This window comes from Neolamprologus multifasciatus, chromosome 11 (assembly GCF_963576455.1).
Source record: "Neolamprologus multifasciatus chromosome 11, fNeoMul1.2, whole genome shotgun sequence".
Classification (NCBI taxonomy): Eukaryota; Metazoa; Chordata; class Actinopteri; order Cichliformes; family Cichlidae; genus Neolamprologus; species Neolamprologus multifasciatus.
The window spans coordinates 2,837,744-2,865,250 of record NC_140449.1 but is presented as its reverse complement, the minus strand read 5'-3'; the positions used below and the strand labels follow the sequence as shown (position 1 = coordinate 2,865,250).

Below are 27,507 nucleotides of genomic sequence, written 5' to 3'. Positions count from 1 at the left end.
AAGTGAAGCTGAAAGTCTCAATTTCAGTCACATTTTGACGGCTTAATTAAAAATCGACTGTGTTGGACTGTATCACACATAACAGGCACGTGACACAGGACTGACGGTGGCCATGAACCTTTTTCCTGATGGACAGACAACAGTTCATCTGTACTACTGTGTGTATTACTAATGAACACAGCTTGCTTGTAATCTCTCAGTGAGATTATTTACCTTGCAGGTTGATCAGAGCCTCGGGGTTCTGGTGAGACAGGCGGCTCAGACTTTGAAGCTGACAGTACCTGTGGGAGACTCCCCAGCTGCGCTGCCATCTGCACCACACAGCTGATCTCATCATTCAGTAACAGTAACATGTACACAGTTTCTTACAGTTCAGTGCACAGAATAAAGACCTCTGTGCCCTCAGGAACAGCAGACAGGGCAACCGCTGAAACAGCAAAGACGGCTGTACCTGATATCGGTCAGATTAAATCTGCGACACAGCTCCCTCTTCAGTCTCTTCAGTTCTTCTCTCCGAGGAAGACTCGCATTGTGTTTCTTTGAGGCTTCGGGTTCGTTGTTTCTCAACCACACACTGGAAAAAGATCAAGAGGATTTTCCCTTTAAATCATGTACAAGTCATTAAATATAATTGCTGTAGTTATGAAAATCTGTCATCACCATCTTTGCAAAACGTATTGATGTTGTTATATATGTCACATTATTCTGACTAGGGATGCACCGATACCGATACTGGTATCGGGGCCGATACTGTAAAATGTGTGTGTACTCATACTCGTAAAAGTTAACTGATACCATGAACCGATACTAACTTATTTCATTAATCAGAGGGTGGCTTGTCATTTCTGTTGTAGTTTTTTAGATTGGCCACTAGGGGGCCAATTATTATTTTATTTATTATTTATTTTATAATAATTATTTTGTTTGTTTGTTTACAATATGGACACTCTGCAACAATTTAAAAGTTTATTTTATTCTCAAACCTAATTTGTATTTATTTTATTCCAAACAGAAGTGTTTATTTATTATTCTGAAAGCTCGAGACAGTGCCAATAGTTCAGTGGTATTTTGTTAAATTACAATGTGGAGACTCTGCAATAATTTAACAGAAGTGCTTATTTTTCACTTGAAATTTTTTTGTGGTCATTTTTATTAAGATTTTATTTTTTATCGGCAGAGAATAAAATAAAACCTGTCTTCCAATTCATTGCATTTGTGTGTGTGGTAGAAGTATCGGTTTTTGTACTCTGTATCGGCAAGTACTCAGATCCAAGTATCGGTATCGTATCGGTTTGAAAAAATTGGTATCGTTGCATCCCTAATTCTGACCTCTCCCTCTCTAGAACTGTGTGAACTATAAATAAAGTACTTTCACATTATTACATTTAAATATAAGTGACCATGTACGCACACATTAGCATTAGCATGCCCTATTGCTATTAACTGAACAGAAATAAAATCCACAGCAAACACAGCACTGTGTCTCCGTGACTGATCACAGCAGTGTTTGAGTTCAGAAGGTTTGAACACTTTCCTACAGTTGAGATGAGACAAGCACTACCTGAGCGTAGGCTCGGCTCTCTGGGCCTGCTGCAGCTCCTGCTCGGGGTCTTTGAAGCCAGTGAAGGTGTAATAGCTTTTATCCCATTTGATGGTTCTGTAGAAAGGCTCCCCCGTCTCAGTGGGACTTTTACTTGCTGCTTTACTCGCCGTTAGTCCCTTCATGTGCTCCACAGGCAGGCTGCAGCTCGTCAAAACATCCATCACTGTGCTCAAAACATCATTTGTGTGCAAAGTAAAACTTACGGAGCGGAAGCCTGAGAAGCAAACAGGAGCGAATTTATGTTAAAACCCCCAAAAAACCTCACTGGTACTTTGAGCATTTTAAAAGAAATGCACCTGAGCTGATGAGTTCTGGCTGCACCTTACTGCTGTACTTTGTGTTCCTTATATAAAAGGTGAGCTTCATGGGTTGAACTGAACGTGAGCCGGGCTTCTGCAAGTTCTCCAGATAGCCATTCAGCCTCTTTAGCGAGTTTTCATTCACCTCCTGTAACACAGAGGTACCAGAGCTTACATCATGGCAGCTCATCCCAACAAACATCTGACACAGTGATGTATGTGCACAGATTATTATCATTAAATATTATTTTATATCACATCATATTACTTTATATTGTATACGGATCCCAGAGCACATAGATGATAAGTATTCTGTACACTATGGATTGCCTCTTCTTTGTTGTGCCTATAAGGCGTCACACACATGTAAACCTGACAGTAAGTTTTCGAACTGTTACTTTACGATCACATGTTTCCAATAACACATATTTGGATTTAGGTCATGACAGATATGAGACCTACCCGTTCTTTGGGATATTTACCGAAGAAGTCTGGGTGGACTGCAAAATAAAAGGGCCTGAGAGCATTTACAGCCTCTGCCCCTGACAGAGCTCTCTGTTGCACAGCATGTGTGGCAAAATGCTTCCACTGCAGCCTGCAGAGAAAAGGACAGACATTACAGAAATGAGACTATTTTACATCATTGAACCCTGCTCTCCAAAGCTGACATAGGCATAACTCCAGCTGCCTGCAACAATGGGCTTTTTGTTCAAACTGAGTATATACTGTCGTCCACTTTCACTGTGCACACAAGAAAAAACTCAGTTTTCTGCTATTGTTATTATCTGCCATGGCTGATTTCTTTTTCAAAGTGTCCAGAGTCAGGAGAGACTGAAAAATCCACAGCCATAATGACACACCAGGACAAATTCAGCAGTGTGTGAAGAAGAGGAGGAGGAAGAGGAGCCAGCATCAGCTGGGAGATGAAGAACAGGACGAGAACAGACTGGGACTGGTGGGAACGTTTAAAACTATTTCTAGATACCTCTGCAAATACAGGAAACGAGTATCTCCAACACAAACTTTAACAGCTGCATACAGAGAGTCACACAAAGACTCACTGATGTTTATCCTGCAGGACAGGATGTGATAGGGGAGGACGGAAAAATAAAGGGAACCACAGACAACTTTGATAATACTTTTGTTTTATCCAGAATATATTTAGTTAAGAATTGTTTTAATCAGAATAGAATAGAATAGAATAATCCTTTAATTGTCTCACAAGGGGAAATTTGGTTGTAACACATATACAAACAAACAGGACACCGAACAGAAATATTTTCTTACATATTTACATCATGGACAGTAGTTACCAAAAACAGAGTACTGTACCGTTATTGAATAAAATAAAATAAAATATGAGTTGGTGGTGATTTGGATCAGGTGGCGAGGGAGGACACTGGACAGACCTGATGCGCCCAAACGTACAGTGAGGGTGTGCTGGGAACGTCTAGCAGAGCCCCCAGTCTGCGAGATCTTCAACTCACACCTCCGGCAGAGCTTCAACAGCATTCCAAGGGAGACTGGGGGCATTTGTCTGAGTGGACCATGTTCAGTATCTCCATTGCCGAAGCTGCTGCACTGAGCAGGTGGTCGGTGCCTGTCGTGGTGGTAATCCCCGAACCAAATGGTGGACACCAAAGGTGAAGGGAGCCACCAGGCTGAAGAAGGAGTCCAATCTGGCTTGGTTAGCCTGTGGGACTCCAGAGGCAGCTGACAGGTATCGACAGGACAAGCGGAATGCGGCTCGGGCAGTGGCTGAAGCAAAAACTCGGGTGTGGGAGGAGTTCGGAGAGGCCATGGAAAAAGACTTTCGGACTGCCTCGAAGAGATTCTGGCAAACCGTCAGGTGTCTCAGGAGGGGAAAGCGGTGCTCTACCTGCACTGTGTATAGTGCGGGTGGAGTCGGGCGGTGGAAGGAATACTTCAAGGACCTCCTCAATCCCACTGACACGTCTTCCGTGGCGGAAGCAGAGTCTGGGGACGAAGGAGATGACCCGCCAATCTCTGGGGGCGACGTCACTGAGGCAATTAAACAACTCCTTGGTGGCAGAGCCCCTGGGGTGGACAAGGTTCGCCCCGAGTTCCTGAAGGCTCTGGATGTTGTAGGGCTGTCTTGGTTGACACGTCTCTACAATGTTGCGTGGAGATCAGGGGCAGTACCCCTGGACTGACAGACCGGGGTGGTGGTTCCCATCTTTAAGAAAGAGGACCGGAGGGTGTGTTCCACAACTACAGGGGAATCACACTCCTCATCCTCCCTGGGAAAGTCTATGCCAGGCTGCTGGAGAGGAGAATCCGTCCGTTAGTCGAACTTCATACAGGAGGAACAATGCGGTTTTCGTCCTGGTCGCGGATCACTGGACCAGCTCTTTATCCTCTCGAGGATACTTGAGAGTGCATGGGAGTTTGCCCAACCAGTCTACATGCGTTTTGTGGACTTGGAGAAGGCATTCGACCATGTCCCTCGGGGGGTCCTGTGGGGGGTGCTCCGGGAGTATGAGGTGTCTGGCCCATTGCTACGGGCCATTCAGTCCTTATACAACTGTTGCAAGAGCTTGGTCAACATAGCTGGCAATAATTCGGACTCGTTCCTGGCGGGTGATGGGCTCCACCAGGGCTGCCCTTTGTCACCGATTCTGTTCATAATTTTTATGGACAGAATTTCTAGGCATAGCCAAGTGACAGAAGGCTTTCACTTGGATGGTCTCAGGATCTCATCTCTGCTTTTCGCAGATGATGTGGTTCTGTTGGCTTCATCGGGTGATGGCCTCCAGCTTGCCTTGGAACGGTTCGCAGCCAAGTGTGAAGCAGTGGGAATGAGAATCAGCACCTCCAAATCTGAGGCCATGGTCCTCAGCTGGAAAAGGGTGGAGTGCCCACTCCTGGTCAGGAACAAGTTCCTGCCTCGAGTGCAGGAGGTCAAGTCTTGTTCATGAGTGATGGGAGAAGGGAGCGGGAGATCGACAGACGGATTGGTGCGGCTGCAGTGATGCGGACACTGTACCGGTCTGTTGTGGTGAAGAGGGAGCTGAGTGTAAAAGCGAAGCTCTCAATTTACCGGTCAATCTACGTCCCTACCCTCACCTATGTCCACGAGCTGTGGGTAGTGACCGAAAGAACGAGATCGCGGATACAAGCGGCGGAAATGAGCTTCCTCCGAAGGGTGGCTGGCCTCTCCCTTAGAGATAGGGTGAGAAGTTCGGCCATCCGGGAGGGGCTCAGAGTAGAGCCGCTGCTGCTCCACATCGAAAGGAGCCAGCTGAGGTGGTTCGGGCATCTAACAAGGATGCCTCCTGGGCGCCTCCTGGGTGAGGTGTTCCAGGCATGTCCCACCGGGAGGAGGCCCCGGGGCAGACCCAGGACACGCTGGAGAGATTATATCTCTTGGCTGGCCTGGGAACGCCTTGGTGTTCCCCCGGACAAGCTGGAGGAGGTGGCTGAGGTCTGGGCTTCTCTGCTTGGGCTGCTGCCCCCACGACCTGGCCTCGGATAAGCGGAAGAAAATGGATGGATACAGATAAGAGGCAAACCCATGTTGTAGTGTGAATCAGTTGATAAAATAGTGAAGGTTACAGCACAGATGTAAACATCTATGTTTGTTGGGAGCAGTTCTGATTGTACAGTCTGACAGCTGCAGGGAGGAAGGACCTGCGGAAATGCTCCTTCTTGCATCAAGGATGCAGCAGTCTGTCACTGAAGCAGCTCTGCAGCAACATTTACATGCATGTGGTGGGAGACTCTGTCCAGCTGCAGATGTTATGAGATGTCCACCTGCACTGGATCCAGGGTGCATCCCAGAACAGAGCTGGCCTTCCTGATGAGTTTATCCAACCTCTTCCTCTCAGCTGCCGATAAACCGCTGCTCCAACATACAACACTGTAAAAAAATGACGGATGCCTCCACAGAGTCATAGAAGGTCTAAAAGCGCTCCCTGGACTCCAAATGACCTCAGCCGCCTCAGCAGGTAGAGTCTGCTCTGACCCTTCCTGTAAAGAGCATCAGTGTTGTGGTTCCAGTCAGTTTATTATTCAGGTGAACACCCAGGTACCTATAAGAGCCCACTATCTCAATGTCCACCCCCTGGATGTTCACCGGTGTCAGTGTGGTGGGTCCACCACCAACTCCTTGGTTTTCATGGCATTGATCAGCAGGTGGTTCTGCTGACACCAGAGTCCACTGTCTGTACTCTGAGTCAAATCAAAGTGGGATTGTGTCAGTTTCAGTAAAAAACTATGCAGTCCCTTTAAATAAAAGGTCCAAAGACCTGTGAAAAGCTGTCCATTCATAAAGTTCAACTGTGTTTTATAAGGACGTCATGTGTCTATCATCTCTCTCCTGTTAGAGCCTCTTCACAAAACACCAGCCTGTTCAATGCTCTGATATCTTTAACATCTTAAGAAAATTATATTGCACAATTTTCCCAGCGTAACAGCCAATAGGTGGTCCACAACCCTTTTGAGGACAAATGTGGGACTGTCGTCCATTAAACGTCTTCAAGGACACTTAAAGTAGTCCAGATGTTTTTCTTTCCAGGCTCCTTAGACCACAAACCTACACAAGGATTGCATCTTTTTAGTTTATTTTTAGCTGTCACTCTGGGATACTGCCCTTAAATATAACTAACTAAAGTTTTCAGACAGTTTTAGCGGTCACAGTATATTAATATTTGTCTGTGAGACGGTCACACAGGTACTAAAGTAACATGACATAGAAATAAATACCTTGAATTTGAACTAAAATGTAATATTTGAGACACTGAAGTTAAAATCCACCAGTGTAAAACTTACTTACTGTTTGGCTAGCTGCACTGAGGCGGGAAAATCACCCTGTTAGCTGCAATATTTGAATGAGGACTGTGTGGAAAAGAGCCTTTTCAAATCACGGGACCAACAATCTGGAGTCCAACACTACAACTTTTCCTTGACAGACCGGCTGCACCGAGGCACGCAATCAGCCGGCAAAGTAAATGTCCACAAAATGTGTTCAGCACTATTCTAATTTACAACCTAGCAGCTTACTACACATCACACCACAAACATAACTGTGATTCAAAACATGATCAAAAATCCTGACATCTATCAGCATGTCCGCAAGAGGGACACCTCCACATTACAGTCTTCTTCATTTACATTTGGGCTTCACATTTCCTCACTTCTAAAATGAGGGAATCCAGTAAGTGAGATGACATGAGGGGGAAAAAGGTCTCCAAAAAGCGTGGCATCTCTCTGAAGTTTCCATGCTTCTCCATCTGACTTGTGTGGGGTTTTTGTTCAGTAAGCAGATGTTGGTGTTACGTTTAACTTTAAAGGCTTGTTAGAAACTATGAAACTAAACTAAAGGCAGGAAGTTGTCCTTTATAACTACACATGTTAATAGCACCTCCAGATTTATATCATAGTTTATGAGATAGCACGTGTATTTTAGTAATAGTCTATTCATTTCAGTGTAGTGGTGTACAGTTCTCTCTTGTTTGTCCTTGGAAAGTCCGCACGAGTCCAGATTTCCGAGGACACACACATACTCCTAAAGTAGAAGTTATCCAAGTTTACTTCAGTTAACCAAGTCAGACAGTTGTAATGAAAACATAAACACAGTGACAGCTGTTTAATTTATCAGCAGCTTATCCAGTAACCATGGTAAAGCCATGGTTACTGGTAGGGATGCACCGATAGCGATATCGGGTATCGGGCCGATACTGTAAAATGTGTGTGTACTCATACTCGTAAAAGTTAACCGATACCATGAACCGATACCAACTTATTTCATTAATCAGAGGGTGGCTTGTCATTTCTGTTGTAGTTTTTTAGATTGGCCACTAGGGGGACATCTCGCGCTAAACAGGCACAGGGTTAGGCGAGTGAGACTGGAGGCTCCAGATAAAAAAGAGAAACTGGAGGCTGCTGTAGCTAGGCTAAACAAAATGTCAGCAGTGTGGAACAGCCAACTTTAACTCAGGTTTTGGAAAAGCGAAGAAAAATGTCAAGAGAAAATCCACGGGCAGTTAAAATAACAGAGGCTCTGACTCATTTTATCGCTCTGGATGACCAGCCAATGCCGGTCGTGGAAAACATAGGATTGCATCGTCTCCTCAGCTGCGATATGAAATTCCCAGCCGCCCACACATCAGGGAGATAATGGTGCCAAAATTTTCTGAAGAGGTAAAGACAAGCAGAGTGTGCGCGATGTCAGTCCTCGGTTTAACGGCACAGTGGACTGATGAGGAGTTCATTCGTCAATGCCAAATACTTTCATTATTTTGTTTGTTTGTTTACAATATGGACACTCTGCAACAATTTCAAAGTTTATTTTATTCTCAAACCTAATTTGTATTTATTTTATTCCAAACAGAAGTGTTTATTTATTATTCTGAAAGCTCGAGACAGTGCCAATAGTTCAGTGATATTTTGTAAAATTACAATGTGGAGACTCTGCAATAATTAAACAGAAGTGCTTATTTTTCACTTGAAATTGATGTTATTTATTATCGACAGAGAATAAATAAAACCTGAAAATTCATTGCATTTGTGTGTGTGTGTGTGTGTGTGTGTGTGTGTGTGTGTGTGTGTGTGTGTGTTAGAAGTATCGGTTTTTGTACTCTGTATCGGCAAGTACTCAGATCCAAGTATCGGTATCGGATCGGTTTGAAAAAATTGGTATCGTTGCATCCCTAGTTACTGGATTACAAACTGGTTACAAACCATGGTGCGCAGCGGGATCGACGCAGGTGAGACTTTGGGAAGTACCCCTCGTGTCTCTTTGAAGCTAAACGACAGACATTTATCAGCCGTGCGGTTAGTTTTCCAGCACTGCTGAAAAACTGTGAAACAAACTGAAACGTGCTGATGATGAAAATAACGCGTCTGCCTCTAAAGTCTTTGTTTCCCTGCTCGGCATCAGTAACAAAGTCACAACTTTATATTTCTCAAGTTGGCTAAAAACAATTGTACATTTATGGTCCTGAAACAGGACACAGACACTGTAACTGCTGACCTCACATCAAACACAGACTGAGCCCATGTTTGATGTTTTCATATCCAACCTTTACTCTCAAACATTTAAACAGCAGCGAGTCTCAGCTGAGAGAACAAGTGTTTATATGATGGGGGAACATGTTTTATGAGCAGCAGCCTGCTGTACTGAAGTCACTGAATGAAGAGCAAACAGTGCGCCGCACTGTCACGGGAACATGAGTGTATTAATCTGGTGATTTATTACATGTATTCATGTTATTATACTTCATTCTAATCTGCTGCTGAGTCTTTTACACTGATGGAAGTACAGATAACACAGCATGAACAGCTGTTCAACCAATCACATTCATTCCACTTTGACATGCGACAAAATGAAGTCTTGCTCTTTTTATAGCAGTGTTGCATTTGACTGGTATATTTATATGTCTTGTTGAAGCCCTGCTTCACACGATAGCTCTCTGCCACAGCAAACTAAGAGAGTAATGTCTTTAACAAAGGACAGACCCACCCAGAGTCACACAAAATCACAAAAGACAGAGATCCAACAGTAATGGCATGGAGTCGGACAGATCGATAATGCACTGACAGCAAAAGAGTTTAAATGATATTAAAAGAAAACAAAACAAATGACCTGTCAGAATTTCAGCTGACTATCCCCCAGTAATGTTACTGGGGGATAGTCAGCTGGGGAATGCTGGGGGCGCTACTCGACCTGTAGAGACCAGAGATGACCATGTGACCATCATTCTGCTTGTTTTGCCCTGGTGTGTGTGTCTGTGTCCAGACTGTGTAGCAGTCACCATCACTGCTCGCACCCCCCATCCAGCTTCTCTATGTGACACATCAGTACGATATTCTCACCTTTATATAAATAAAAAAATGTATTTTGAGTGCGCTGTTTGTCAACAATGCGTTCTTACAGGGTACATGTGTAATAAGAGAATGACACAGGGGGAAGTACTGAACGCGTGCATGGGAAGTAGAGACAGCAGCTGAACTCTATCAGTGATCAGAAAGCAAATTAATATCAGCTGCTTTAGTCCCAACTGTGAACTTCTCATTCAAGCTTTTGAGACGACTCTGCTAATATAATGATAATAAAAAATAATAATGAAAGCACTTTGAATTATCTGACATTGTAGAGTCTTTAACTGCCCTTAAGCCTGTTGCATGAATTCACTGACTGTGAAAAACGTTTGCTGTGCTATCCAGGACTGCGGGATAAAACTCTATCATACAAAGCAGAAACACCACTGTCATGTTTGGGCTAAAGCAAAAACCAAAACAGAATGGAACGAGGCAAAGGGGAACTTTTCTGTGGCCAAAATGACATGTATCATTACAAAAGCCATGGCTGTAGTATCTGACTGACGATCAGTCCAGTGCTACCCGGCCTCTCACCCTATGGTAGCTGGGGTAGCAGCCCCCCCCCCATAAGGATAAGTGGAAGAGAATCGACGGACAGATGGAAACTAAGAAAGAGACCTTTGACCTACAGCTGTTAAACAAGATGTAAAATAATCACAAAGGTTTGGAAAAATAACGTTGATTTACAAATTTCATAGATTTATGAAATATTTAAACGGAAGTGAACGGGATGATCATGTGACTTTGCAAGCTAATAATTTCAAGATAAAATTTTAGAACCTACTTTTAATGTCAAAATGTTTGCACTGAATTATATTAAAGACTGCATTAAATGTAAGTTATTAGAGATGATCCCAACAAAGGAAAATGAAACCCACAAAGCCTTTAGCAGCCTGATGTCTTTGGAGTGCAGGTTAAACTGCGACCCGTACTGTACCGCAGGAACACATCAAAGGAAAGACTCTGTCACATTTTCTGTCCATTGTTGATAAAGCAAAAATCAAACTCAGTCATTTTGATACTTTTCTTAATATGCCTTCAAAATGCACACATTAGACTTTTAAAAATCAGTTTTAAAACTGTCATTATAATCCAGCTCGCACGTCATCTAGTGATCGTACGTGTTGGGACAGTTTTACCTGATGGTGCATCGCAGAAGGGGGATTGCAGACATTGCTGACGCTGCTGGTCCAGAGATCCGCATGTAATCACGGCCTTTTCAGTCGGTCCATCTGCATTTCCTTCATCAAAGTACTTCCATAGTTTGTTACACTGGATCTGGCAGCAGCCTGGTACAGCTCAGCAGGGACTAAATCAGAGTAACTTCAGAAGGAAATCAACAGAAACAGATACGTAACGTTTCTACGGTGTTAGCTAACTCTAATTTGTATTCACTCCTTTGAATCCCATGCTATCATATTTTTCTACAAATATTAACAAACATTTGAAAACAGAACAACCACAGATTATAATGTCTCTGTAGTTTCCTTTGGGATTTCTAATCAATGACGGCAACAAAACATGGTTCCAGTTTGCTAGCCAGGCTAGCACATAAAGTTAGCATTGCTATGAGTTGCTGCTACGCCGCAAACAAAATCCTATAGACGACTCACAGTATGGTGGGTTGTTAAATTGATACTGACAACAAAGTGACCTGTAACATCCCTGCCGTTAAGGTAGGACCGTTGTAGTTAGCTGCTGTGGGTGCTCTTCTTCTGCGATTCCTAGCACCAGCCAGCCGCGCTATTGCGCCACCAGGCGGACTGGAGTGTCAGGTTAGGTTGAAGCTTGACATCCAGAGTTTTCTTCTTCTGGCTCCACGTGTTTGGAAAGGAAAACCATCCAAGCAATCTTTGAATGGTGAATGTTTTGTTCGTGTATTTTTGCATTGTGGGTTAATATAAAAGTGACTGTATTATTACTTGAATAATTTCTGTGAGATTAAAGATTGATGAATAAATACTAACAAGGTCCAGAGTAAATAGGTGAGTGAGCATGACTTTACTGTTAGGCATATAGTTTATTTTATTTTCTCCAGTCTTTGAAGATGAAATATTTGTGGTGGCCTACCACACTAGCTGTCAGATATCTATAATACAATCTTGAGATCCTTTCCCAGGGGATTCAACTCTCACTCACATCTTGATCCAAGTGACCTCATTAATTAACTCAATCAATCCACTCAATCGCACACACATTCAAACAGCACTTCATGCCTATGCACTTACTATGATTGTCATTTACTGGTTTGTTTCCTATTATTGTCCTGCTGCATAACCTGAATGCACTTAAGCTTCAGGGCATGAAATGCTAGCTGGACATTCTCCTGTAGAGAACAGAATCCATGGTTTCATGTATTACAGCAAGTCTTCCAGGTCCCGAAGCAGCAAAGTAGCCCTAGAGCACCACACTACCACCGGCAAATCTTGCAACAAGTTCAGCTTTGTGTCATGGATCCACAGAATATCTTCCCAAACGTGCCTTTTTTAGATGGCACTGGTTTTCACCTTGAACTCTCCAATGGATGCCATTTGTGCCCAGTCTCTTTCTCAGGTTTACCCCCGTTCCAAGTTCTCTCCATTGGTGCATAATGGCTCACAGCATGGTTCACTGGAGTAAAATGGCTTTAGAACCTTTTTCATACTCATAGATGTCAGTGACTTTGTTTCTCATCTCTTCTTGAGTTTCTTTAGAGTCTGATTGACAGCCACCTACATTATCCATGTGTGGCTTTAACTTATCCTTACAGGCCATTAGATCTTGGTGGGAGAATAATTGTGGTAAATTGCCAAACAATGTCCAGAGCCAGCGGGCTGGGTTTTCTATAGATATTTGGTCTGGACTAGTGAAACAGCTTATACTTTTAAAAAAGTACTACAAATTTTACCCCTGGTCTACTTCTTCAAGTGGTGTCAAATGTTTGTGCTGCAAAAATTATCATCTGTCCCGCTATCATTTTAAAGTCCAGAGGTCATCAGAGGTCTTAACGAAAGTGGTGTCAAACATTTGTGCTGCAGTCATTTTAAAAAATATTAATAAAAGAAAATTTCTAAAGAAATTTCAAAGGGGCCGCTTTCAATGTTCCACAACTCAGACTTAACACTTTAGTGTAGTTTCTAATATTTTATTTCAGAATAGCAACAAAAACGTAACTAATGTTTCCTCAGTGGGCAGCTTCCTGCTGCAACTCTAAAGGTGTCGTGGACAGTTTACCTGACAGTCGATGCTGGTTTTGTCAACATTCTTAACATTAAGTTTAGTCTGTTAATGCAAAATCAATTTAAGAGGCGAAGGTTTGCTAGTGCTAGATGTGATCAAGCAAAATTAATTATTTGTTTCACTTCCCTTCATTACGTTCACCTGAATGAACACAAGCAAAGTGAAGTTGGAAAGACATTGAAATGCACAGACATTTTCTCCTTGACTGAAGCGCATCGCCCTCTGCTGTGTGATGGGTGTAGTGCGTCAAAGTGACCATGCTGGTGGCCACTGACAGGCAAGGTAGCAATTTTAATGAGCACACAACTGCTTATCGATATGTGACAAATCTGATAAATCACTGATAGAAACAGAAACATACTGCAATGCAAAGGTTCTCATAAATATTTGGTCACAAACTTAGAGAAAAATGAAAAATGAAAAAACAGAATGCAGCCTTTAAAAGACTGTAATGGCTCCTGTAAACTATTATCCATCTCATGACATGATTCAAGATTAACAATGAAAACTTTTAGATAAAACATGCAGAAATCAGTCACATTTATTCCAACAAATTAACAGCAGAATTCTGACAACATCAGCACACTGAAGTATCACAGCTCAAGACACACAAGCAGTCAGTGGTTTACAGTTTGTTTGTTTTTTACCACAAGAGAGGGCTCATTATCTATTCATCTGTTTCCCAGCCTCTTCCTATCACACACCAACACAAACTCTACCCAGAGCTGATCTGGTTCTTGTGTTTTACGTCTAAGGAGCACCGTGGGCAGCTTGGGAATCAACCTGCCTAGAAAAATGTGAAGTTGGTCATGTAGGTAACAAAAACAAATATAGCTGCCACAAAAGACCCACACTAAAACACAATTTCACTTATATAGATGTTATTAGGTGATTTGTTCCATGTTTAGACAAAACAGTCTGCCTCTTGTTTTAGAAGCTCCGATTATACCTCGTTTCATATGTGACAGTGGTTAAAGGGATAAACACTGAGTGGGAGAGACAGTCTTTGTTGTGTGTTAACACTGGCATTTATTTTCCATCCTACACTGTCGGAAGCCTGGAAGAACTTTTTTTGGAGGTTTGTACAAATTGAAATGATAATGACTTTTTATTTTATGGGTGTTCTATTTAAAGCTGTCGAGTGTTGTTTCTGACAGAATAAGAACCTAATGCAAACTTCACCTTAGAATGAAAATGATCAACGGAAAAATAACAGCTTCCTGAGACCCACCAGTCGATCACATGTCTTCTGGCTGGCTTCGCAGGCAGGAAATCATTTCTTGGACTGGCCTCTTCTCAAAACAAATCTGATAAACTGCTGTGAACAAAGGGAACCTGGAGAGAGGAAGGACAGAGTTAGAGCAAGTAGAAAAGAGAAAATTCAAGTTATTAATTTCACATGTAACAAACGTATAAAGACTAGATAAACAACAACAATACAGCAGTAAATAAATTCAAATTTAAAGTCAGAAAGAAAGTTATAAACACTGATGAGCCAAAGTACGACCATCTCTACGATCTCAAAACGACCCAGAAACATATTTCAGTTTCGTTTCAGCACAGAATCCTCGTGCGGGTCATTACAGTAACTTGAATGAGTTTAGGGAGTTTGTTCTTTATTATCTATTTCTGCGTTTGAAAGGATTTGAACTATTTTTAAAGTGTGTAGTTGTAGTAGTAATATAATAATAATAATAAGCGGCTGAGAGGTAGCTTGTGGCAGCCATCGAACCACATGGTGGAGAAACGGCGCCGTCACATTTCAAGGATCTTCTCAATCCCACTGACATGACCTCCATACAGGAAGCAGATTCTGTGAGGAAAGGGATGACGCCCATCACCGGGGGCAAGGTCACTTAAACCACTCTTTGGTAAGAAGGAGGACTTAAGGCTGTGCTCCAGTTATGGAGAGAACACACTCCTCCCCAGGAAAGTCCAGGTGAGGGTGCTGGAAGGAAGAATCCATTAGTCCATTAGTTGAACGTCAGATTCATTGATGTCGTTTTTGTCCCAGGGGAATGCTGGACCAGCTCTTTATCAAGTCAAGGACATTCCAGTGCACGTGGGAGTTTGCCCAACCAGTCTACGTGTGTTTTGTGGACTTGGAAAAGGAATTTCGACACATTCCTTAAGGGATTCAGTGGGAGGTGCTGAGGGACTATGGGGTGTCTGGTGTTATTACGAGTCATATGGTTCCTGTAGAACCACAGCGAGAGCTTGGACTACACTGGTGGCAGTAAGTCAGGCTTGTTCCCCCCCTGGTGTTGGACTTCGCTTTATCTTTGTTACTGATTCTGTTCATACTTTCTAGAGCCAGACTTTCTAGGTGGCAGTTATATTGGGAAGTCTTCCTGGACACAGTTCTGTTGGCTTTATTTAGTGGTGAGCTCCAGCTCAAAGTGGTCTGCAGCCCACCACTCAGCACCTCCAGCTCCAACACCATGGCTGTCACCAAAAAAGGCAGGGGCTGGTGCCCCAAGTGGAGTATGTTGGGGTCTTGTTCACGAGTGAGGGGAGGAGTGGGCTGGGAGATTGACAGACAGGCTGATGTCGTCCATGGTGGTGAAGAAAGATCTCAACATAAAAGTGAAGCTGTTGATTTACTGGTTTATTTATATCCCTGTGGTCACGAGCTCTGGGTTAAGATCTATCTTAAATTCTTAATAAATCTCCAACCACATCACCTGCTATGATGCCTGACAGCAGCGTCATGTTGTGCTGAGGCAGGCTATTGGTTGGTAGTTGGATGGGGGCCAGTCCCTTCTGGGGGTCAGGACTCTCTGACCTTTGGTTAGCCTGGTTCTTGTGCTGCCAGGCGCTCACAGAGTACAGTTAGCTTCTTTAGCTAGTAACACTTACCCTATCCTGTTCAGGAAGATTGAAGTAATCTGCTTTTAGATCATGTCCACAGGATGTAGACATGATCTAATCATCTGTCCTATCCTGAGCACAGAGTCAAGGGGGCATTTACGTGAAAAGGGAAAGACCATCTCTGAATCGAGGGGGGGGGCCTAAGGGTACATCTGTCACCATGTTATATATATGGGTATTTTTGAGGCATTTCCCCACTGCTCCCAATTATATGTAAAGCTAAACTAAAATTTAAATCCCTAATTCAAGCTCTTGTTATACACTACCAGTCAAAAGTTTGGACACACCTTGTCTTTAATGGTTTTCCGTTATTTTCATGACTGTTGACACTGTAGATTCTCACTGAATGCATCAAAACTATGAATGAACACATGTGGAATTATTTAGTAAACAAAAAAGTGTGAAATAACATATTTTAGATTCTTCCACGTAGCCCTGCTTTGCTTTGATTCCTGCTTCACACACTCTTCATTCTCTCCATGAGCTTCATGAGGTCGTCACCTGAAACAGTTTCCAACAGTCTTGAAGGAGTTCAGAGATGCTGAGCACTCGTTGGTCCTTTGCCTTCACTTTGCGCTCCATCTCATCCCAAACCATCTCCACTGGCTTTAGGTCATGTGACCATGTTTCGGGTCATTGTCATATTCAAAAAAAGTAAATGATGGCGCAAGTAAAAGCAAACCAGATGGGATGGCATGTGGCTGCTGTGGTAGCCATGCTGGGTGAGTGTGCCTTCAGTTTTGAATAAATCCCCAACAGTGTCACCAGCAAATCACCTCCACACCATCACACCTTCCCCTCCATGCTTCACAGTGGGAACCATGTGTAACAGTTAAAAATGGTTCAAGTTACATCCTGCTAAATGGGACAATGCCACCACCTACTGTTGGAAATGTCACATTGACTGCATTGACTATGAAGAGCAAATGATGTTGGGTAATAATTAGAGTGATGGAGGATTCCCGTAGAGATAACGAATGGGTAAATTTCGTGGACAGAAATGATGTTACTAGTCCGTAACAGTAATAGAAGTTGACCTGGCTATTTTTGATTAAATATATTTGCTGTGGGTTATGTTATGTTGGGTTAGACGTTCGCCTTTTCACACAAGGCTCACGCTGGTTGTCCACGAAAATGAGCCGTTCTACTTTGTTGCCCTTCGTCATAAATGCAGATGCTGAATAAAAGGGGCTGTTGCTACCTAAACTGACCCGACCCCGTTTGTTCATTTAAAGAACCCGAAGATAACAGTGAGGTGAAATGAATGCATCCTCAGCAGTGCAGGCAACTCTTGGTCTTCCTTTCCTCTCAAGCTGGACAAGCAAATAAATTCAGTTGTTTGTGGCAGTTTTTTCCAACTCAGGAGCATTTCTAAACTCAAAAATATCCTGTCATCTAAAGACCTGGAAACTGTTATCCATGCTTTCATATCGTCACGTCTTGACTATTGTAACTCTCTCTATTTAGGCATTTGTCACTCAAGCCTGACCCGCCTGCAACTTGTTCAAAATGCAGCCGCAAGGCTCCTGACAGGTACTAGAAAGAGAGAGAATATTACCCCGGTACTCGCATCTCTACACTGGCTACCAGTTAAACATAGAATTGATTTTAAGGTTTTATTATTTGTTTTTAAAGCCCTCCATGGTTTGGCTCCAGGTTACATTTCAGATCTTCTTAGCCTGCACTTACCCACTCGATCTCTGCGCTCCTCCAGTCAGATGGTTTTATCAGTTCCACGCTCCCAGCTCAAATCTAGAGGTGACAGGGCTTTCTCCATTGCCGCCCCGAGACTCTGGAATAGTCTCCTCCCCTTCATAAAATTCTCTTCAACCTTGGAAGTCTTTAAATCGAATCTCAAGACCTACTTATTTTCCAAGGCTTTCGGATCTCTTTGATATTACATGTCTTACAATTCTTTTTTTTTTTTTTTTTAATGTTTGCTTTCTATTTTAATTATTTTATTATATTATCCCTCTGTTCAGCACTTTGGCCGACACTTGATGTCTTTTAAATGTGCTATATAAATAAAGATGACTTGACTTTCCTGGGGCGTCCTCAAGTTTTTGCAATTTTCTGGACTGACTGAGCTTCAGTTCTTAAAGTGATGATGTCATTTCTCGTTACTTAGCTGATTGATTCTGTCAAACAGGGCTGTCAGCTGTGAACCAACCTGACTGCTGCACAACAACTGATGGTCCCAAATTACACCAATGAACCCTGTCAGGCACACCTGTGAGGTGAAACCGTTTCAGGTGACTGCATGAAGCTCATTAAGAGAAGGATGAGGGTTTGCAGCTCTGTCAACAAAGCAAAGGGCGGCTACTTAGTAAAAATAAAGAAAAACCAATAAATGAGAAGGTGTGTTCAAACTTGACAGTTTACAGTCAAAATATAGCACAGAGCTGCGTCACATGTCAAAAAATAAAAAATAACACAATAGACAGACAAAGAAACTATTGATTACAGACCTGTTCACCAGGCACTTCTGTTGGAGGATGCGGTAAACCTCAGCTGAGGTGGCAGGACCCTGGAGCTTCTGACCATTAAAAATCTCCTTCTCCAGCACTTCAATGCTCTACCAGCAGGTGTGACGAGAAGAAAATACAAGAAAGTGCACAATTAAAAAGCAGTTCGTCATTTCAAACTAAAAACAGTTCGAGCTAATAAAGTTTTACATAGTAACGCGTAATGAGGAACGAGCAGATACATTACAACAACCAAATGTGACGGTGCACACACCTTCCCTGTCCTAACAAAGGCCTCTGCTGCTCGTCGATTGCGGCCGCCATAGCACGTAGCGATGAGGTCGGCCACACCGCAGCTCTCCAGAAAGGTCGATGTGGAAACGACGCCATTCTTAGAGAAGAGTCGGGCGAAGGTTATCATCTCCATCAAGCCCAGACGGATCACGGCTGCCTTGGTGTTGTCTCCACACTGCAGGCCATCACAAAAACCTGCACTCACTGCAACGATGTTCTTCACCAGCAACAAAAACAAAAACACACATTTAGAAGATGATGCTCTCAATGCCACTCTAACAAAGACTGAAAATCATGTAGTGATTAGTACATCACCTCATTATTAACACGACCAAAGAGAATATTTGGGTTTCAGAAGTTTGTTGGTGCACCTGTGCTCCAGTTTAAACACTACTCTTAAACAAAATACATATATAGTATAAAATGATGAAAATCATCGACGCTGCATTCACCAAACCACAGAGCTGAGTCATTTGGAATATCAGTTTATTCATAGGTCCCATGCAGTCAACACCTGTGGCCAATTAAATATCTGACACGCACTGAAAATATGACAAAAGACGAAGGTATCGAATCATATGTCAACATGGAACGAAGGACAGTTTGGTTTCATAACGACAGACACTGGTTCTGCCTCTTTACCAGCAAAAGGTTTCACATTTCAGAGGTGATCCAGTGTTACACACAGACATTTAGATTCCAAACATCCTTACAGTTCACATTAACTAGTAGGGGTGGGGAAAAATGGATACTGTGTAGCATTGTGATATTTTGTTTCTAATAATGTATGGATACAGGGACAGCAGAAATCGATATTTTGTTACAAAAAAGGTTTTTGTGCTCTGACTTCAGAGCATGTTGATCCTTTTTCTGAGCAAGAATCCTGACATTCCTTCACTGTCCAAATGTGTTTAATAAACATGACAGTTTACTTATTTTAATTTAAGACATGTTTTATTTTAATTAAGTTTAAAACTTTTTTATTTAATGTAAAATTATATTTTGTTTTAATTGACTTTCAAATTCTTCAGTTGCTGAAGGGGCTGCATAGTTTTCATAAACTGCATAGTTCAGAATAGCTATAATTGTACCAGATGGTTGTTCAGTTAAGTTGGACTAGACTGTAATACAAACCGTTCAGTTTGTCAACAATCAAACTGAAATGAGAGAAAGACTGAGTGTGAGACTTTGATATTAGAGAAAATGAATATTGATAAAGTTTACCTTTACGTACAGAATCTGAATATCGCAAAATATTTTTAAAAATTGCAATAATATTGTATCGTGCGTTAAGTATTGTGATAATATCGTATCGTGGGATGTATGGTGATTCCCACCTCTAGTAACTACAGAGAGACGGTGCAGGTAGCCACGTGATTATAGAGTATTTGATTCAGTGTCATGTGTTCACCTTCAAAGCTCCACACAGCTCCACTGTGTCAGCATCCTCCACTACTGTGATCCTGAAGTTTGGAGTCGTCAGTAACTCTTTGAACAGTAGACCATTCTCCACATTCCTGCTGCCTAACACACACACACACACACAGACACACACATTAGATCTGATGGTCAGAACTCGCTGAAATAAAGCATATCAATAATCCTAAACAAACACTGGGTCACCAAACTCAGGACCCTGACAGAAGGGGGCCAGTTGAGACGGTTCGGGCATCTGGTAAGAATATGTCCCGGGTGAGGTGTCCTGAGGAGGACCCGGGGCAGACCCAGGATACTGTGGAGAGATTATATCTCTCGGCTGGCCAGGGAACACTTTGGTGTCCCCCCAGACAAGCTGGAGGAGGTGTCTGGGAGAGGGAGGTGTGGGCTTCTCTGCTCAGGCTGCTGCCTACCGTACCTGACCCCAGAAGATGGATGGACAGACAAATCACAGGTGATGTGTAAATCAGTCTAATCTAAGTATAATCTGAGTTTAGGTTAATAAGCCAGATCACTAATTACTCGTTTATTTGAACAGGTAAACTTGAAACTGTCTTATCGCATTACTGACCATTCCACTCTCAGAACAGCGCTCAGATTCTTGCTTAGGCTACTTTTAGTTAGCAGCTCCATTATGAGGGACATCACAGACACTCAGACTGGTGTCTGTCTCTCAGAGACACAAAGGAGTTACACCACCAATGAGCAGAGATTCTTAAAGAGCAAGATTTCAAAAGTTATTTCACAAAAGAACAGGCAGTGTAAACACTGAGCGTCCAGTAATATGACTGTGCGTTTAAAGGAAGCAGGAAAAGTAGTAGAATAATATTTTACTATTAAAACAAGAAAAATAATAACATATAGTTAGCAATCTGAGGAAACTAAAACTGGAATTAAATGAAATAACTGACAAAAAGACCATTTCTGGTGCAAAGGCTGCATTTGGAGAACTTTGAACACAGCAATAAGAAAATTCCTGGCTAACCAGTTAAAGCTAAGTTGAGAAAAAACAACTAAAGACTCGCCTGGGAACATTACTCATGATCTGCAATAAATACATCTTTTAAAAGACTTTTCTGAAGCTTTATACGTGTTAATGATGAACCCATCTGATACAGAACGTGTGAATGCCATGAAGCCCACAGCATCTCCCAAACAAAGCTCCAGCTCCACACGGTTTTCCAGCTCAGTTTTACACAATTTCGATCTATGCTAGCACGCACTTTATTCAGAACTCAAATTCAGATCACCATCTCCCAGTATGAACTCAGGCAGAGACCCTAAACTCCCATCCAATCAATCCAAGGGGACAAAACAAAAAACACATCGTTTTCTCTTCCAGGTCCCGTTTGTTCTTTTAAATCCACAACATGCCACAGTTACAGCAGGCAGTAATAAAATCTACTGGATTCTACTCACCGATGGTGGTTTCACAGAACTTCTCAGCTGCTACTTCGTTGGCGATGTTCGCTCCCATCAGGACACTGACATCAATCTCCATCTTCTCACGGATGACGTCAGAGATCAGCCTCAGGCCCTCTGGACCCTCATGTATACCCTGAGAGAGCAATGAGAGGGGCGGTGGTGGATGAGTGACGGCATACAGAATGAGCCGTAAAGGACACAGCTGCTTATACCCATGCTGTAGATGGATGCATACAGAAAGTCAAGGGGGGAAACCAGCCTCCCCCTGATAGGTTCCTTCTGACTGACCTCTTCACCCTGAGGCTAAGCCCTGATTCTTCCAGTCACGACCCACAGCTTGCAGCCAAACACATTCACCAGCTCCCTCTCTACCAAAACAGAGTCCAAATAACTGCAGATGATGAACCAATCCATCTCATACTCACCTTTTCACCCGCTTGTGAACAAGAGATATCTGAGCTCTTGACTAAAGGAAGCAATTCTTCTCTAACCTGGAGTCTTTTCAGCTTCAGAGCCATGACGTGAGATTCTGAGGTACCAGCTCTGACTCTGATGAGCCCAGTAGGACCACAACATCCACAAAACACATAGATGTGATCTAATCCCACCATGCGTTATAGTTTACACCCCTTATTGTGCCTAGAAATTTGTTAATAGACCTCAGTGTCACCAAATGAGTCACACATGTTGATGGCAAATGCAAAAAATGACACTCGTGCCAAATGTCAACAGGCTACAAACAGCCTGTAGCTACAGACCAAAACAACAGTGTTACACACTCAAATTGTACTGTTTGGTTAGGGGATGCCCGAGGAATGCAGAAGTGCACTGGTACCAGTGTAATGTGCAGAGCTGCAGTAACTACCGAGGGATAAATACCATGGAGGTGTGGGAAAGAGCGGTTAAAGCTAGGTTAAGCAGAGAGGTGCTGATCAGTGAAGGAGTGTGGCTTCATGCAGAGAAAGAGCACTACAGATGTGATGTTTGTACGCTGATGTGACCTTGTGGAGCTAGAGAAAGATGAGGCACCAAGAGAGGAACTGTGGTATCTTACGTGGCAGAAAAGTAGGTGATGGTGTTGCAGGTCATGTGATGATAAGTGTATGCGAATGAAAGAGACACATGGAAAAGTGACAGTGCAAAAGAGAGGTGAAGAAGAGTGCAGGCAGGGTGGAGCAGGTGGATACGTGTCAGGAGGGATGGATGACAGAAGCATAGCAAAGGTGAAAGGGAAGATCGACAGTGAGGCAGTGAGACCTGCTGTGATGCTCGGTTTGCTCTTCTCAGCTCTGGTTCACAGCAGATCTGTAGTTTTGGTTTCCTTGTTTCTGATCTGTATTATTTTGTACTTGGTGTAAGCGTAACATTAACAGACCGCCTGTGAGTTCACTTCTCATTTTCCAAGTCCTGTATTGTGGCTCTTCCTGCCACGTAGCTCCAGGGTGCAGCCAAAGCTTTGACAGCACTTACAAGCTGCCCTGCAAAATATGTGCTAATGCAATACACAGCCATGAATGTGTCATGAGTACTGACACAGACTCAAACACTGGACTCTGAGTTTAGTGTGTTTTTGTTTACAGTGTTTGGATCAGAGTATGGAAGGGAGGCATCCAAACATCGAACTCACTCTTCAGCGCACACGCTCACTTTGTCGACTTATTTGATCACAAAATGAATACTGCACATCACCTGATCCCTGGCTACTAAATGTCCTTACACATTTACTACCCCAAAGACCTTCACTGTGTTTGTGGATGGCTGGAGACACTTACTGGCAATATGAACCAGAAAACAGCTTCATGTGACGCTTATCCTGATCATTAGGGATCCTGTTAGGGAAGCAAATCCACATAACAAAGATACTGCGGGCATGTTCAGCTGAGTTTGTATGCAGGGCTCAGATCCTGTGTCAGATCTTTGCTCTGCTGAATTTGGAAAGTTAAAAGCAGCAGTGGAGTATGAGACGGTGAGACGGTGAATTATTATTACCTTTATGAGCGTGATTCCTCGAGCTCTGGCAGAGACACAGCCCACCATTTCATCACAGAGTTTCCTAATGAACTGATGAGGGACGACAAACACCAGCAGGTCAGCTCCCATAGCAGCTTCAGAGAGCTTTGGTACAGCCACCTGTGGAGACAACAGAAGCGCCGTTCAATTCAAACCTGAGTAGGCTTTGAATAATCCTGTGAGTCTGGGTGATTTCACCACCGTACGGCGTTACAGACTTCCACCATATTGCCAAAAATATTCACTCGTCTGTCTTCAGCCATACATGAACTGGGGGGGGACACCCCAGTCTTAATCTGAGGGTTTAATAGAAAGTCATCCAACCCTTTGCAACCATTACAGCTTCAGCTTTAACGAGAAGGATCTCCACATTTCGTAGTGTGCTTATTTTCTCCACATTTCGAGTTAACTCGAGCAATCAGTAATCTACGTGAATGACGTCATTTCCTTGTTACCTGAAGCCCTCAGCTACAAATGCTGCAGCTAAGCTACCAGTGCTACAGCCAGTCATGAATGCACAAATTGCTGACTATTTTCAGCATGGCTTCACACATGATGAAATCCTTGTGTTATTAGCTGAATCACATGGCGTTACTATCAGCAAACGAACTCTCGAAGGCACTCCAGGTTTGAGTGCACCGTATCCTTCCGAGTAACAAGAAAATGACACTCATGTAGATTCCTGATTGGCAGAGGTAACTCGAAATTTCAAGTTAATAAGTCGAAACTTTGAGAAAAGTAACTCAAAATTTCGAGTTATGGATACATTTTTCTTTTTTACTGGCAGAAACAAGCTTCCATAAATTGTTGACCTTCTTCCTGAAGCACGTTTGTGAAGTCAGACACTGATGTAAGACAACGAGGCCTGGCTCACAGTCTCCACTCCAACTTATCCCAGCGCTGTTCTGTCAGATTGAGGTGAGGACTCTCAACCATGTCGATATGGACACTGCAGTCATTGCGGTCAGACATGTATCGCTCTCCTGGCAACCACCAAACGCCAGCTCGTCCATCATTGCACGATTTGTGACTCCAGTGAACTGCTCTAGAGTTCAGTGGCAGCGTGCTTTACACAACTGCATCGGATGCTTTGCATTGTGCTTGGTGACGGATACAGCGTCCATGGTGACGGATACAGCGTCCATGGTGACGGATACAGCGTCCATGGTGACGGATACAGCGTCCATGGTGACGGATACAGCGTCCATGGTGACGGATACAGCATCCATGGTGACCCGTTCCATGAAGAACTCTACTGTTCTTCAGCTAATCTGAAGGCAACATAAAGTCAGTGAGCTCGGTGCACTCTGTGCTGACCCTGCTCTGTGATTATGGGGCTACCACTCTGTGGCTTCGACTTTGTTAAAATACCACCAGAAGTTGACTGTGGAACATTTGATAAAGAGGATATTTATGACCGGCCTTGTTGCATCGCATCATCACACTGATCCATGATGTTTGCAGAAGCAGTCTACATGCCTAGGTTCTTGATTTTATATGCTCAGCCATGGAAGTGACTGGAACACCTGAATTCAGTGACTTGGGTGAGTGAATACTTTTGTATTACAATATAGTGCAGCTTCAGTGCTCTGCAGAGTTTAATGAGCTCAGCAAAAGAATGACATCATACTACTTCTTACCACATTCTCTGGTAGTTTGTATCCAGGAAGGTACTTAACGTTTTCATGCTCAGTGTTGATGATGTCGCTAAGCTTCCTGCCATTAATATTTTCTTCAAACACCCACATCTTCACAGTGGTAGCAATATGCTGCAATGTCCTGGCATTATCGCCGATAATCCTGGCAATAGCAGAGCCCCTGCAACAAAGACACAGATCAGCAAATATTTCTACACGTTTCAAGGCATTGATCAATCAATTCAGTCAGCTAATCAATTGGACCATCCTAAACTACTTCATTAGCTTCATTCATGTGAATTTTTCGAGTGGAAGAGAGTTGGTGTGAGAGGTGATTGAGTATATGAAGGATTAAGGAGGTGTGCTCGTGTTCCTGTCCGGGAACATCATCCTACTGTTGCTTCATGTAAACAAAACAGATTTTGATCGAGGAGTTACACGAGTGAAAACATGGACGAACAGTCCAGAGATGACAAAGGGAAGGTTAACACTACACACTACGCTGATGGGCTGTAACACGCTCACTTATTTTATAGCAGATTCTGCCACTGATGCCTTTTAAGGTTTATGGGGAAAATAACAAAACAAAACTCTGCTTTTGTTTCCCAGTGTAAGCACAATCTGACCCAACATCAGTCTACTCTGACAGCATAGCTGAGTTACTAAGCCCACTGTTACTGTTTTTACCATCTTACATTTCAATTAAACAAACTTCAGTGTTTGACATTTTTATCCCCGAGTCAAATGACAAACTCTGGTCATGCGTGGTGAGTGTATGCTGTCAGTGGCGTCATAATCAATCTGGGAACTATAATACTCGGGTCCAATCAGCAGCTTCATTAAACATATTTATTTTTGAAGAAAACACTGTTTTGTAATGTTACCTGTAGTCATGTTGACATGGACATGCACCCAGGCTTGTATGAACTGGTGACATTTTCAGTCTTTAGTCACATCAAACTTTGAGACACTTCTGGGCACTGAAGCTCGATTTACCACACGGATCAGTCCCTGAACTTACTATGGCGCGTGTTTCATGCTGAAATAAACAACACTTAGTTACAGCCTACAGGAAACAGATAAAACAAACCCGGTTCTTAAAGTTTTGGTCTGTTTCTATCCATGTCCAGCACGCCCTCCCTCTGTGCTTATGAAACATATGGCACATTTCTCTATTTGTTTGTGAGGGGCTTACAACATAATGCCACAGTTTCGTGTTTATCGAGCTGACCATTTAAATTGTGACAATCACCAGTGAACTTGTGCGCATATTTTAAATTCACAGCTGAAAGAGTGACCCGGATGCAGGTAAGCTCGAGGTTCCTTCACTCAGCTGGTGTCAGGGGTAAATGTTGGCTTCAGATTTGTTTCACCGAACCACATTATTATGGTTTAGCGAAATAAAACATCTAGAGAATGCTGAGAATAATTTGTATTTCTGTCAGAACAGAATGGAAATTTATATACGTGTCAATATTAACTACAGACTAACTGTTGTTTTCAGCCCTGTATCATATGTCAAACCGCATGATGCAGGCAGACAGAGGCGATAGCTGTTGGAAAAAGGCAAACTTCCGGATGTGTCGTCTGAAACATGCAACACATAAACTAACATCACCAGTTAATATGAAAAGCAATTAAAAAGGACCAGGAAAGCACTGTGTTTATGCTGAAGAAGCTGCTCCAGCTCCTCGTAGCTGACTCCAGGAGGACGCTTACAAACCCAGGTAGGCACTAACTACACCGCGAACACTGCACACACCGACAGATGCAACATCCTGTTTGCAGCACCGCGTCCGTCAGCATCATTAGCATCATTAGCATCATACGAGCTTACCAGTTTCCAGACCCGACTATGCACACTTTCAGTGGAGAGGCCATGGGAGCCGCTTCCTGCTCGTGATGGTCCGTTTGAAGCTGAAGCTCCGGCGCACGTGACCCTTCAATGAAAAGTCACGTGACTCCAGGCAGAAGTCCAGGCCGCTAATACAATAGATTGGCTGTATCCCAATTCAGGGTCTGCAGCCTCAACGGTCCTCGAGGGCCGCGTACTCAAAGACCGCTAAGGCCGGAAGTGCGAGGCTTGTGAAATGGGACGGTCTAGCCTCCATCGCGCTGCCCAGGTTGCCTAGCAACCATGATAGCGGGAAACGTGTGGTTGACAGAAATGAAGGAGAACATATTTTGTTCGTTTGTTTCTACACGAGCTTTGTGTGATTTAATAAGTATCTGAGGCTGAGACCACAGGACTGTAAAACATGATTGTTGGGCTTCATTTCTGTACTGAACAGTCATTTAAGATTAGCTAGTAAATAACAAATAGCTAATGTTGTTCATGAGACTAAAGTCAGTGTAAATATGAGATGGCCAATATTATAGTTATTATCCACAGTATTTCTGATTTC

At 43.0% G+C, this 27,507-nt stretch overlaps 2 protein-coding genes across 7 annotated transcripts in view; both read right to left on the bottom strand.

The window, feature by feature from the left end:
* tcaim (T cell activation inhibitor, mitochondrial) overlaps window positions 1–11,558 on the bottom strand; it is a 25,238-nt gene extending 13,680 nt beyond the window's left edge. Inside the window, exons 1-7 of one of the 5 annotated variants that reach the window (XM_085176722.1) lie at window positions 11,388–11,546; window positions 10,884–11,053; window positions 2,365–2,497; window positions 1,900–2,050; window positions 1,562–1,817; window positions 452–574; window positions 214–311 (exon numbers count right to left, since the gene is read on the bottom strand). In XM_085176722.1, coding sequence (XP_085032848.1) covers window positions 214–311; window positions 452–574; window positions 1,562–1,817; window positions 1,900–2,050; window positions 2,365–2,497; window positions 10,884–10,948 — 826 coding nt within the window. In that variant the 5' untranslated portion in view covers window positions 10,949–11,053; window positions 11,388–11,546. Of the gene's footprint in view, window positions 1–213; window positions 312–451; window positions 575–1,561; window positions 1,818–1,899; window positions 2,051–2,364; window positions 2,498–10,883 lie in introns of all 5 variants that reach the window. The other 4 variants (XM_085176724.1, XM_085176721.1, XM_085176725.1 and 1 more) reach the window with 4 other exon arrangements.
* Window positions 11,559–13,486: 1,928 nt separating this feature from the next.
* On the bottom strand, window positions 13,487–27,220 carry LOC146507591 (glycerol-3-phosphate dehydrogenase 1-like protein). 2 transcript variants are annotated; one of them, XM_085176741.1, is made up of 9 exons: window positions 26,940–27,215; window positions 25,106–25,283; window positions 23,445–23,585; window positions 21,450–21,588; window positions 20,005–20,117; window positions 18,574–18,810; window positions 18,303–18,409; window positions 14,195–14,298; window positions 13,487–13,750 (listed from the first exon to the last, which is right to left on the bottom strand). In XM_085176741.1, the coding sequence occupies exons 1-8, from the start codon at window positions 26,981–26,983 to the stop codon at window positions 14,202–14,204; spliced, it is 1,056 nt and encodes a 351-aa protein (XP_085032867.1). In that variant the 5' UTR covers window positions 26,984–27,215; the 3' UTR covers window positions 13,487–13,750; window positions 14,195–14,201. The 2 variants fall into 2 exon arrangements, 1 of the variants encoding a protein (XP_085032867.1); XR_014876747.1 differs by lacking the exon at window positions 13,487–13,750 and adding an exon at window positions 18,005–18,131 and having other exon boundaries at window positions 14,184–14,298; window positions 26,940–27,220.
* Window positions 27,221–27,507: the final 287 nt, after the last annotated feature.

Bases quoted from the DNA above. Each gene is read 5' to 3' on its own strand.
- LOC146507591 (XM_085176741.1), bottom strand. From the start codon at position 26,983: ATGGCCTCTCCACTGAAAGTGTGCATAGTCGGGTCTGGAAACTG. The intron at 21,589-23,444 runs GTAATAATAATT...TTGCTCTCTCAG, and splicing joins GAGGAATCACGCTCATAAAG to GGTATACATGAGGGTCCAGA. The intron at 18,410-18,573 runs GTGTGTGCACCG...ACCTGCTGGTAG, and splicing joins CCTTTGTTAGGACAGGGAAG to AGCATTGAAGTGCTGGAGAA.